The following is a 12,312-nucleotide window of genomic DNA, read 5'->3' on the forward strand; positions in this document are numbered from 1 at the left end:
TAATGCTAACCTTAAAAATAAAAGTTAGTTGTTTTACCAGCAAAAAATGGGTTTATTTGGGAATAACAGAGAACGGCAACTCAGGACAAGCGAGCTATGATGAAACCGTTAGCAAATCCAACAAACAAAGGAGAGGAATTTTATTTTATGGAAAAGAAGGAAGAGGTTGGGAAGTGCTGTTTTGAATGAAAATTCACTTGACACACACAGGTAGGTACCACAATTCTCCCCATTGAGTCGTAGACACTCCTGTTTCCTCGCAGTCCCCATGGCACTGTGGTTCCACCTGTCATTCCCAGTGTTGTCTCCCAGGGCTGGGGCCCCTCCATGTGCAGGCCAATAGCCTGACAGTGCCTACTCCTACTCAGTTTTTTTTAGGGGGGGGGGGACAAAGAGAAGTGGTCAACTGTGAATACTGCCCCCACAGCAGTGGCCCAGCCCAAAGAGGCCAGTCTAAGCTGGGGCTCTGGCTACAAAGGTTTCCCTAGCAGCCAGGTTGCACAGTAACTATAATTGAGTGGGGTACCTGTGATGGCCCTGCTTTCCACCCAGTCCATGGGTTTTGGGGGAGCTGCAGTGCATCTGCAGAAGACCATGCTGGGAGTCCCTCAGGGGACTAGGCTTCATTTTTCCTGCTAGTGTTTGTTTTCTATTTATCTGTCTAATAAATATCTCATTAACATTACCCTTTGAATTTAAAAATTATTCTAAAGAGAAGCAGTTTGAGCACAAAAATAGACATATAGATCAATGGAACAAAATAGAGATTCCAGAAATAAACCCACACTTTCCTGGCCAATTAATCTATGACAAAAGTAGGCAAGGATATACTGTGGAAAAAGGTCTCTTCAACAAATGGTGTTGGGAAAACTAGACATGAAAAGTTACGTGCAAAAGAATGAAACTGGACCACTGTCTCACACCATACACAAAAATAAACCACAAATGGGATAAAGACCCAAATATGAGACCTGAAACCATACAATTCCTAGAAGAAGCAGTAATTTTTCTGACATAGGCCATAACAATGTTTTTCTAGACATGTCTCTGGAAGCAAGGGAAACAAAAGCAAAATAAACTACTGGGATCTCATCAAAATAAAAGCTTCTGCACAGCGAAGGAAACAGTCAACAAAACAAAAAGGCAACCAACGGAATGGGAGGAGATATTTGCAAATGATGTGTCCAATGAGAGGTTAATATCTGAAATATGTTAAGAATTTACACCACTCCTCACACACACACACACACACACACACACACACACACACACACACACGAAACCCAAATAATCCACTTAAAGTGGGCAAAGGACCTGAATGGACATTTTCCAAAGAAGACATACAAATGGCCAACAGACACATAAAAAGATGCTCAATGTTACTGATCATCTGGGAAATGCAAATTAAAACCACAATGGGATATCACTATGTATCTTTCAGAATGGCAAAAATCAAAAACACAGAAACAACAGGTGTTGGTGAGGATGTAGAGAAAAAGGGACACTCACACACTGTTGGTGGGAATGCAAACTGGTGCACCCACTCTGGAAAACAGTAGGGAGGTTCCTCAAAAAGTTAAAAATAGAACTACCCTATGATCCAGTAATTCCACTACAAGGTATTTTCCCATAAAAAACAGAAACACTAATTTGAAAAGATACATGCACCCCTATGTTTATAGCAGTACTATCAACAATAGCCAAACTATGGAAAAAGCCCAGATGTCCATTGACTGATGGATGGATAAAGAAGAATGGTGTGTGTATATATATATATATATATATATATATATATATATATATATATGAAAAAGAATGAAATCTTGCTATTTGCAACAATGTGGATGGACATAGAGGATTTAGTGTTAAGTGAAATAAATCAGAGAAAGACAAATACCATATGATTTCACTCCTATGTCGAATTTAAGGAACAAAACAAATGAACAAACAAAAAAAGGGACAAAAAAAAAAAGCCCAGACTCTTAAATATATTGAACAAACTGGTGGTTGCCAGATGGGAGGGGGAGGAGGAGGGTATAGATAAAGAGGATTAAGAGATGCAAAGTTCCAGTTATAAAATTAATAAGTCATGGCAATGAAAAGTGCAGCATAGGGGATATAGTCGATAATATTGTGATAATATTGTGTGGTGATGGGCAGGGACTGCACCTATGATGAGCACTGAGAAATGGATAGAATTGTTGAATCATTATCTTGTATACCTAAACCTAATATAAAACTGTATATTAAAGTATACTTTAATTTTAATAAGATAAAATAAGAAAAAAAGAATAGGAACAGTTTCTCCACTGTCTTGCTAACTTTCTGAACTCGTTCTTTAGTAATTACTTACTCATATTTTGGTTTGCATTTATTTCTAACCAATGGAACATTCTCTATATCCTTAACTCATAAAATCTGTTCTCTTGGATCCTGTACATTGTTAAACACAAATTAGGAACACAGGATAGAGTATACTGGTTATAACCCTTGGCCACTCCTCATACAGAAGAAATTGGTTTGTCTCTTCCATATGAAGGACTTCCGTGTACACTGTTGGTAGTCTGTCTGCACCTGCTTGTACATACGGGTACAGATGCAGAATACAGAATTCTGCTTGTAGACACAGATGCAGAATATAGGAATCTTGTGTTGTTTGGTCATATTTTTCAACACAATGTTCTTACACAGCTGAACTATCATAGCAGATTTCCTCACATCTCCCAAACCTGGAAGTTTAAGTTGTCGCTTAGGCAACCAGCCTCTGCTCCCATGTCTTGAGAATGCTAACCTCCATGAGTCCCAATGAGACCACCTCCTACTGCAGAAGCTGAAAATGCTTGCCCAATATCCCTTGTTGCTGGGGCAAAGGCACGTACTCTATACCTGGCAATCTGGTGCACTTCTGCCAGATTATGGTGTAGGAGTTAATTACATGAAAAAGTACCCACTAATTCCCTGAGACCATTTCTTCCTCAACTCTTCATTCTCATTTCTGTATACTCATCAGTAATGCCTGTGAATCCACTAAGATAGCCACTCCTAAACACGTCTCCAGCTCCAGCTCCATATTCATTGCTTCTTTTTCCTCCACTGCTCTCCCTGTATCCTACCCACTATCTGCCAGCTTGCACTAAAGCACTGTGCATCCCATTCACATCCTGACAACATGACAATCACCTCAGGCTCTCATGACCCCTCTGCCTTACTCCCTCTGGCTGCAGCTACCATATTGTCTCTTACCCAGGCTCTTCCTGGTAACACGGTACTGCCTCCAGAATGTGAAAGCCAGTAGACAGGGTCTCCTTCCCTCTTGGCACCCCCCCCCCATATCGTTTAATAGATTTCCCTTCCTCTAAAAACAGCCAGATTTGTTTTCTGCTTATAGCTAAGACTAATAATTTTACCTTAATATCTGTTTCTACAATCTCAAAATCCAACTAAGACTTGCTTCCAAAAACTCATACCTTCCTGAACCTCAGGGTTTCCCCTCCCCACTTTCTGTTGAGAAAATGGTTAAGAACATAGAAGTAAATGAGCCCATACTGACCCCAGATATTTCAAACCTCAGAATACATCAACTGTCAATCAGGCATGAATTTCATCAAAATATTTATGATTTAGAACTGATAGGGATGTTGTGACCACTATTCTTAGGGGCAGAGAATGTAACCCTAGGACACTCACACTCGTTCTCATACCTTTATCTCAGTGGCGGATGAAGGACCAAATCAAAGGCAACAGAAGAAAAACATTAACAAGAACACATATTTTAATAAGTGCTTTGAAGACATTCCAACCCTAACTCTGCAGAGAGGGCAGATGAGTGTCATCCCTATTTTAGAGACCAAGTGGAAAGGATCAGGGACTCCTGCCTCCACCGTGCTGGTCCCATGATCTAAGGGTGTTTGGAAGCCCAAACAGACAGTCTAGCTGAGTGGGAAGTTGGGAATGACACAGAGGAATACAGGCCAAATGAGACCTTGTCTTAGAGCCTCAGCGTGAGTCTGCCTCTCATACAGTCAAGCCACAGGAAAGGGAAAACTCTCCCCGTGAAGGAAGAGAAGAACTTGTAGATTAACTCCTGAGTCCTGGCATTGGTAAAGGTCACCTTCCCACCATGATAATCCAGAGCAACTCCAGTCTGCCTTGGACAACATGACAGGATCTGGAAAGGCTCGAGCTGGTACCTACATACACCCCAGCTGAGGAGAGCTGCAGGTCCAGAACCCCTCCTCAGGGGTGAAGGCAAGACACCCTCTCCTCACCACCGACTCTCTGGCCATCCCCACCAGGCAGAATTTCAGCCATATTCCATTTTCATTCTCATTTCTGTACCCGGTGGGACTGTAACCACCAGGGGTGCCCACTAACCCACCCAGGTAGCTAGTGCCAAACATGTCTCTGGCTCCACCCCAGTAACACACTGCATCTTCCTCCTCTGCCCCCCACCATATCCTGTCCACCCTCACCTCCCAGTACACTTTGCCCCACGTGAAGCCCCTACTGACCAGCACTCCAGGCTCAGGGTCAAATCTCCAACCATGTTGGTATTTGTTCATCCACAAACCAGTGAATATCAGGCTTTTCTCATTGGGAGACACTGAGAGGCAGCCATTGGCTGGCTGGGAATTCAGGATGATCCTCGCTGTGGGGACACGGGGATAAAGTTATGGCATCATAAGATATCAAAGGAGATTTTCCCTGTGGGTTCTGAGGCCTTTCTGACAAGGGTAGGAGACTCCCTTCAGGGACCAGGACAGAAATCTTAGACTTTGTGCTCATACCTTCCAGAGGGTGGGGAGAAGCCAGGGAGAGAATTCCAGGGAGGAAAAGAAGGAAGGGGCTGGGATCTTTATGGCTGAGAAACGCTGGGGAAGGATGAACTCTGAGACCTCAGGACAAAGAATTCAGGTACATTAGCTACCACAAAGACATTCCTGTTTAAAGAGCTGATCCAGGGGCGCCTGGGTGGCTCCATCTGTTAAGCATTCGACTTCAGCTCAGGTCATGATCTTGCAGTTTGTGAGTTCAAACCCCGCATCAGGCTCTGTGCTGACAGCTCAGAGCCTGAAGCCTGCTTTGGATTCTGTATCTCCCTCTCTCTGCCCTTCCCATGCACATGCTCTATCTCTGTCTCTTAATAATAAATAAACGTTTAAAAAAAATAAAGAGCTGATCCATAAGGGAAGCTTTACAGGAAAACTGTAATTTGGAGAAGGAGAGTTTACTCTGGGGTGAGCATCAGTCATTATCCCCTCCAGATACTCACTGGTCTTATACTCCAGATCCCTCCTCAATTTTCCTAGAGTGAAAGAAGAAAAAGATAGTAAGCAATCCTGACATCACATCTTCTAGGTCCAGTTCTCTTACTGCCGGCTGACACTACTGTAAAAGCTGGCCAGGCACAATGAAGCCCAAGCGACATAGAGAAGTCGGTGCAGGAGACACACGGAGTTGTCCAGACCCCATGGCTCATGCACGTACCTGTGCTGCTCACACCTGCTGCTTCATCACGCAGTCTTAAAGCATGTTCTCTGTGCTCTTAAACTTCTCGGCCTAAATCACACTACTTCTTCCCACTTGCTAAGAGACCTCTTGGAGATGAATTCCCCCAGTATTCTTTTTACTGTTTTATTTTTTAATATGATAAAATAACATAAAATTTACCATCTTTAGCATTTTAGGTGCATGGTTCAGCAGGGTTAAGTGTAGTTACATTGTTGTGCAACCAGTTTTCAGAATATTTTCATCCTGCAAAACCAAAACTCTACACCCATAAAACCACAACCTTCATTCTCCCTCCTCCTGACCCCTGGCAGCCACCCTACTCTCCATTCTTAAGGATTTGATCACTTTAGGGAACTCCTAGAAGTAGAATCATACATGACTTGGCATTTTGTAACCATCTTATTTCACTCAGCATAATGTCCCTGAGGGCTATCCATGCATCCATGTTAATGTGGGAAATGGCAGATAAAAGTAAGTTTCCTTAGAACCTGCAGCCCTTTGACAAATACTTGAGGCAGGCAGAGTATAACATTCCTCCAGGAACCCACTACTGTCTTAATGTTGATGCTTTGCTAAAGGGAAACAATCTTAGCTTGAGGACAGCTGGGTCTCCCAGATCCCATGAGTCTTCTTTAACATATGAAAATCACTTTGGAAACTTCACCCTGGCTTTACCTCCCCCAACTCCCAAGTATATAAGAAGTCTCTCTCATGGTCCTGGGACAGCTCTTTCTGCCCACAGGTCCTGTCCCCGTGCTTTAATAAAATCACCTTTTTCACCAAAGACATCTCAAGAATTCTTTCTTGGCCATCAGCTCTGGACCCCCACCACTCCAAAACTGCATCACGTGTTATCCATAGCTTCCTGAAATTCTTCTTCTTCATTTCTAGGTGCAAAACACCTTTTTATCTGCTCTGGGACCTACTCTGACTCTCCCTCAATCCAGGTAACACCCTTACACTGCCATGTGGACAGACTCCCTGGTTTGGACAGATTGACTCTCCCTCTCCAGTGTCCCCGCCTGGTGTGAATGGCCTGAATACAAGCAAGGAGCTATGAGGACCCAAGGCCAGAGGTGAATCCTAAGGATAAGCACTACAGAGAAAGAAAAGGGATTTTCTAGGCTCAGAACTTCTTCCTCCACCCATTCCCTTATCATTGAATCTTCTGAGTCCTTTCTCTAAAGAAAGAAGTTTATCTGAAAAGTCTTCTACCTGCCTTTTGATTGCAGCACTGACAGCACTTTTCAATCCAGAGCTTCTTCCAGGGGTATCTGGAAAAGACAGAGGCACTGCAGGAACTCCTGACGAAAGGAGGGTCTCCCACATCCATGTACACTCATGCACACACAACAACCACGCACCACAGGGTTGGGAGCAAAGTGGCACCTCCAGGAGGCCAGCCCCGCATCAGAGCCCAACAGTGTGATGTCCAGAGCTCTGAAGAAAGGGCCATAACCAGGTACTCTGTACCCACCAGTGTACCAGTTGTTTATCATGTTAAAGAGAGAGAAAGCCGCTTCCTGTCGTGGAAGTTCTTTGAAACATGCTACTAATATTTCAACTTCTAGAGAAATTACCTGAGGATACACATCAGATAAGCTAAAATTAAAACAGAACTTTAAATTTTAATTTTAAAAAGGCTTTCAATTTAAGACATATATATAGCTGAGCAGAAATATATAAGCTAAATACAAAATGAAAGAAACACGAGATCTTGACCTTATTATCAGAAAGGACTGAATTCAAGGTGGAAATATATTAAATAAGACAACAGAAAGTATTTTTATGTACTAAGAATATTATAATCCACAATTAAGATATAACTCCCATCAAACGTCCCACAGGAGAAAAAAAGCATCAAAATATAGAAAAGCAAAAACTATCATAATTAAAAAATGGGTAAGAAGTCATTGCTAGTAGGAATCTTTGACCTCTCTTAGTCCATGACATATTGAGAAGTCAAAAAGTAAGTATCGATACAAAACACCTTAATAACAAATTTACTAAGGGAACCCTCCTGGAGATAAATCAAATCCTATTCCAAGCACATGCAAGATGCATCTTCTTTTCAAGTGTTTGGAACTGTCACAAAAATTTACAACATGTAAACACAGAATGCCTCAACAAAGTCCAAAAGGTGGAAAGATCAACAACCTTGTCTGTTCATGAGATTTAAAAACTATGAAACACAAACAAAACAAAAGAAAAACAAGACTAATGCCACTGACAAATGTTATGCCCAGAATTCGTGATTCCCAAATACCGCCAGGGAGCCGAGTCCGATGTAAAAGCAAAAGAGCCTTTATTTGAGCTAGCTTGAGCTCAATCCCCTACCTGCACCAACGCAGCAGTGAGATACTGGGGAGAGAGAGCGAGTTTCAAAAGGACAAAGGTTTTATTGGGGCCTAGGGGCAGTTGGTGAGGTAATGGCTGTGGCCTCAGCCGATTGGCTGGGGAAGGGTCCCAGTCCTGTTAGGCAGGTGAGGGGGGGGGGGTGCTCAAGGGGAGGAGGCGTGGTCAAGGTGAAGGACACAGAACAAGATGGAGTCAGCCCCCCCCCCCCGCCCCCGCCCTTTCAACAAATATCCTCTTTCTTAAACAAATCTTATGTTAAAGAGTAAATCAAAGTCAGAATTTTAAAATATCTAGAAAACAATAATAATAAAATACTATACACTGGAAATTGTGGTGTATGTCAAAAGTGGGGCTCATAGACAAAAAAAAATCATTAACTATAGGGGGGGAAAGCAGGTAATAGAGGAGACAAAAGTACAAATACACCAAATAAGAAATGAAAAATATTCAGGAGCACCTGGGTGGCTCAGTCGGTTGAGCATCTGACTCTTGATTTCAGCTCAGGTCATGATCCCAGGGTTGTGGGATCAAGCCCCACTTCAAGATCTGCACTGACAGCATGGAGCCTGCTTAGGATTCTCTCTTTCTCCCTCCCTCTCTCTCTCTCTCTCTCTCTCTCTCTCATGCTCTCTCTCTCAAAAAAAATAAATAAAAAATATTTAGATATAAAAAGGAAATTAAATTTAAGGACATTATTTTGACCACCTATGCAAATGCTTTTGAAAAAAGTAGAATATATAAAAACTAAATTTTCTAATAAAAAATAGAGTGGATTTATTGAAAAATAAAATTGTTCCTTATAAGAGAAATTAAAAAAAAAACTGTTTTCAGAGCACAAGTTTTTCATCTTTTTGATTAGGTTTATTCCTAGGTATCTTATGGTTTTTCTTGCAATTGTAAATGGGATCAATTCCTTGATTTCTCATTCTGCTCCTCTGTTATGGGTGTATAGAAATGCAACTGATTTCTGTACACTGATTTTGTACCCTCTGACTTTACTAAGTGACTCTATTGTATTCCTGAAACTACTATCACATTGTATGTTAACTAACTGAAATTTAAATACAAACTTAAAAAAAATAACAGGGGCACCTGAGTGGTTCAGTCAGTTAAACACCGGACTTCTGCTTAGGTCATGATCTCACAGTTTGTGGGTTTGAGCCCCGACAGGCTCTGCGCCAACAGCTCACATCCTGGAGCCTACTTCGGATTTTGTGCCCCTCCCCCACTTATGCACTCTCTCTCCTCTCTCTCTCTCTCAAATAAATGAAGATTATAAAAGAAAGAAAGAAAGAAATGCCCTGCCTAGACTAATAAAAAAGAAAGCTGGAATAATTTGACTGATAGCAGACAAAATCCTTCAGGGCAAAACTATTACACTCATTTCTTATGTCATTGCTCGTCCCTGATGTGTGTGCCCTGTGTCCCCAGCCACAATCTGGCCACCTGCTGGGATTTCCTCCTGCTGGCCCAGCGTGCAGCCCACAGAACATATGCAGAGAAGCCCAGAGACCCAGGAGTCCCTGGATACCACCTGTGCAGCAGCAACTTCTCAGTTTAGAGTCTGTCTGTCCAAAGCTCCTGCGTCCGGTGTGGGTGGGACTTGGAAGCTGTCAGCCTGTCGGATCCGGCAGGCACTGCAGGGGAATCACTGCCCCCAGGCCTGTGGGAGTGTCCCCCTGAGCGCCAGCGGAGAGCAGGGGACAGTGTCCTGCGTAAATGTGCCCTACAGGATGCAGGGAACCAGGCATGAACCGGAGGAAGTGAAAACTGGGCTTTGGAAGCAAACATGGATCCTGAAACCTCTCGAATGTACCCCCGTACACCCCCCACGCCACGTCTCTCAGCCCCCAACGGCCCTAACGTGAGCTCCACAACAGGAATTTGTGCAGAAGTCCCTCCGCCTTCCCTGGACATCCTCAGCCCACCTCACTAGAGGTTTCTTCAAATAATCCTCCTTCTACCCTTGTCAAATTTCAATAATTTGAGAAAGAGAGAAAACACACGGACACCTAAGTTGTTTAAAAACAACAACAACAAAAAAGGCAATCAGTACTTACTTGCTTATGACGTCACTCAGGTCCTGGAAGGAAAGAGAAAACAGACACTGACATGGACAATAGCCTCCCAGGAGGGGGTGCCATTCCCACCTGGGGGGCACATCAGGGAGCAGGTGCACGACATCCAGGTACAAGCCATTCTCATGGGCCCACACCTGCTCTGTCCCCATGGATGCTATCAGTTTAGAGGCGAAAAACCCTCCCACTGCCTTTTTTCCTGAGCTCCAGAATCTTCCATCCAGGGAACTTTACTTCATCTGTTAAGGGTCCCATCCAAGTCTCAGCCTATGTAGGAAAACCTCTGCACAAGGAACCCCATTCTATCCAGCTCATTCTCCAATTAATGTTCCCTCAGTGAACCAGACACCTAAGAAAGTGTGGCTCCCTGCTGTCTGTGTGCTGGTCCTGTCTTCCTAGTCCTGTGGTCCTTGGTACCTGCCCCAGCGTGTGATCACAGCCTGCAAACTAACCCTCACCAGAGCTCCCTCAGTCCCTGCACACCCTGTGATCACAGCCTGCAAACTAACCCTCACCAGAGCTCCCTCAGTCCCTACACAGCCTGTGATCACATCTGGCATACTAACCCTCAGCAGTGCTCCCTCAGTTCATGCACAGCGTGTGATCACAGCCCACGAACTAACCCCCACCAGAGCTCCCTCAGTCCCTGCACAGCCTGTGATCACATCCGGCGTACTAACCCTCAGCAGTGCTCCCTCAGTTCATGCACAGCGTGTGATCATAGCCTGCGTACTAACCCTCAAAAGTACTCCCTCAGTACCTTCACCACTATGTGATCACAGCCCGTGTACTAACCCTCACCAATGCTCCCTCAGTCCCTGCACAGCCTGTGATCACAGCCCATGAACTAACCCTGATCGGTGCTCCCCATTACCTGCACCAGCGTGTGATCAAAGCCTGTGTACTAACCCCCACCAGTGCTCCCTCAGTACCTGCACAGCCTGTGATCACAGCCTGCGTACTAACCCTAAAAAGTACTCCCTCAGTATCTTCACCACCGTGTGATCACAGACCGTGTACTAACCGTCAACAGTGCTCTCTCAGTACCTGCAGCAGCATGTGATAACAGCCCACGAACTAACCCTCACCAGTGCTCCCTCACTGAGCTTCAGCTCCTCCTTTCTGCCAACCCAAATGTTTGCATTTTTTTCAAGGCCAACATTAAACACGTCTTCTTTCACAAAAGCCTCCCTGCTAAACCTCTGTCTCCGTGGGCTCCATTCTAACCACAAGAGTTCACATTTGATTTTTTTGTTGTCATTGTAAGCTACAGGTTACTATCTACTGTGTGGTCTGTGTATATTACTCTCCCCTGCTCACTCAGTTTAGGACTTAAAACCTATTGATTAGCTGATTATGGGTTACGAAAGTCCTCAAAAAATGATAGTAAAACTTTCTTCTCTCTTGACTTCCGGTCCAAATCTCATGCTAACTAGGGCCAAATCGCAGCTTACAGCAAGAAGATGCAAGTATAATGTAGTTTGCTCCTCACCTGAAAAAGCTCAACTGCAGGCTGCTGAGCCATTTTTTCCAACTCAGAAATGAGGGTTCCAAGCCGGACGGCGTCCTCTGAGCTCTTGGTGACATGGCTGTTCCTCCCGTGGGTGAGCTCTTGCTCTATCCTTTCCAGCAGGTCCAGTAAGTACAGCTCCCTTTCTCCCAGGAACTGGTGGCCCTGTTCAAACACTGACATGATGTCCTGCCTCTGACTCTGGAATTCTGTCTACAGTAAAGGCAGAGAGAGGAAAGGACTTCTTCTGGGAGGGAGGAGTTATGAGGACATGTGTGAGGTCTTCTGGGGACGAGTCCACAAAAGGGATTCCCGTGGTCATGCCCTCCCCATTCCTCAATATCCCCCACACTGCCACCACCCTGATGCCACAGAGACTTCTCTCACCAGCAGGGCCCGAACCTCATCTTCTCCTGTTGACTGAAAATTCTGGATCCTGTCTCAGTCCCCCTTCAGAATCTTCAGATGATTTAAAATTTTACCTATGAAATTGACACAGATGGTCTCAAGATGAAGATGAAAATGCCCTCAATGAGAAAAGAGAGATACAAAGTGATTCCCGAGTGAAGTCAGACACATTGGACCTTCAGCAGCATAATAATGGTCATGTGGATGCAGAATGCTTTCTGTCCTAGTTAACGAACAAGAAGCAACATCACTGCTATGCTAGCTTAGAGCAGTTTCTTAGAATTGAGATAAAACAATAATTTATTTTCATTAATACTACAACTTACAGTGTGCTTCTTATTTATACTTATAGTCCCTTTCCATCAAAAATATAGACAATTTATATTTAAACTAGTTATTAAGAGTGGCACCTGGGTGGCTCAGTCAGTTAAGCACCTGACTTTGGCT

The 12,312-nt window shown here is 43.9% G+C and overlaps 1 protein-coding gene across 1 annotated transcript; it reads right to left on the bottom strand.

Annotated features, from left to right (window-relative positions):
• Positions 1 to 2,461: 2,461 nt before the first annotated feature.
• On the bottom strand, positions 2,462 to 11,814 carry LOC112853623 (tripartite motif-containing protein 26-like). The gene is given in 6 exon segments (XM_086705995.1): positions 2,462 to 4,213; positions 4,215 to 4,648; positions 5,273 to 5,305; positions 6,727 to 6,785; positions 9,930 to 9,952; positions 11,440 to 11,814. Coding segments are annotated over 6 exon segments (975 nt in total). The 5' UTR covers positions 11,641 to 11,814; the 3' UTR covers positions 2,462 to 3,988.
• Between the last annotated feature and the right edge of the window lie 498 nt (positions 11,815 to 12,312).

Source organism: Puma concolor, chromosome B2 (genome assembly GCF_028749965.1).
Source record: "Puma concolor isolate L17-30 chromosome B2, mPumCon1.1.hap2, whole genome shotgun sequence".
Lineage (NCBI taxonomy): Eukaryota > Metazoa > Chordata > Mammalia > Carnivora > Felidae > Puma > Puma concolor.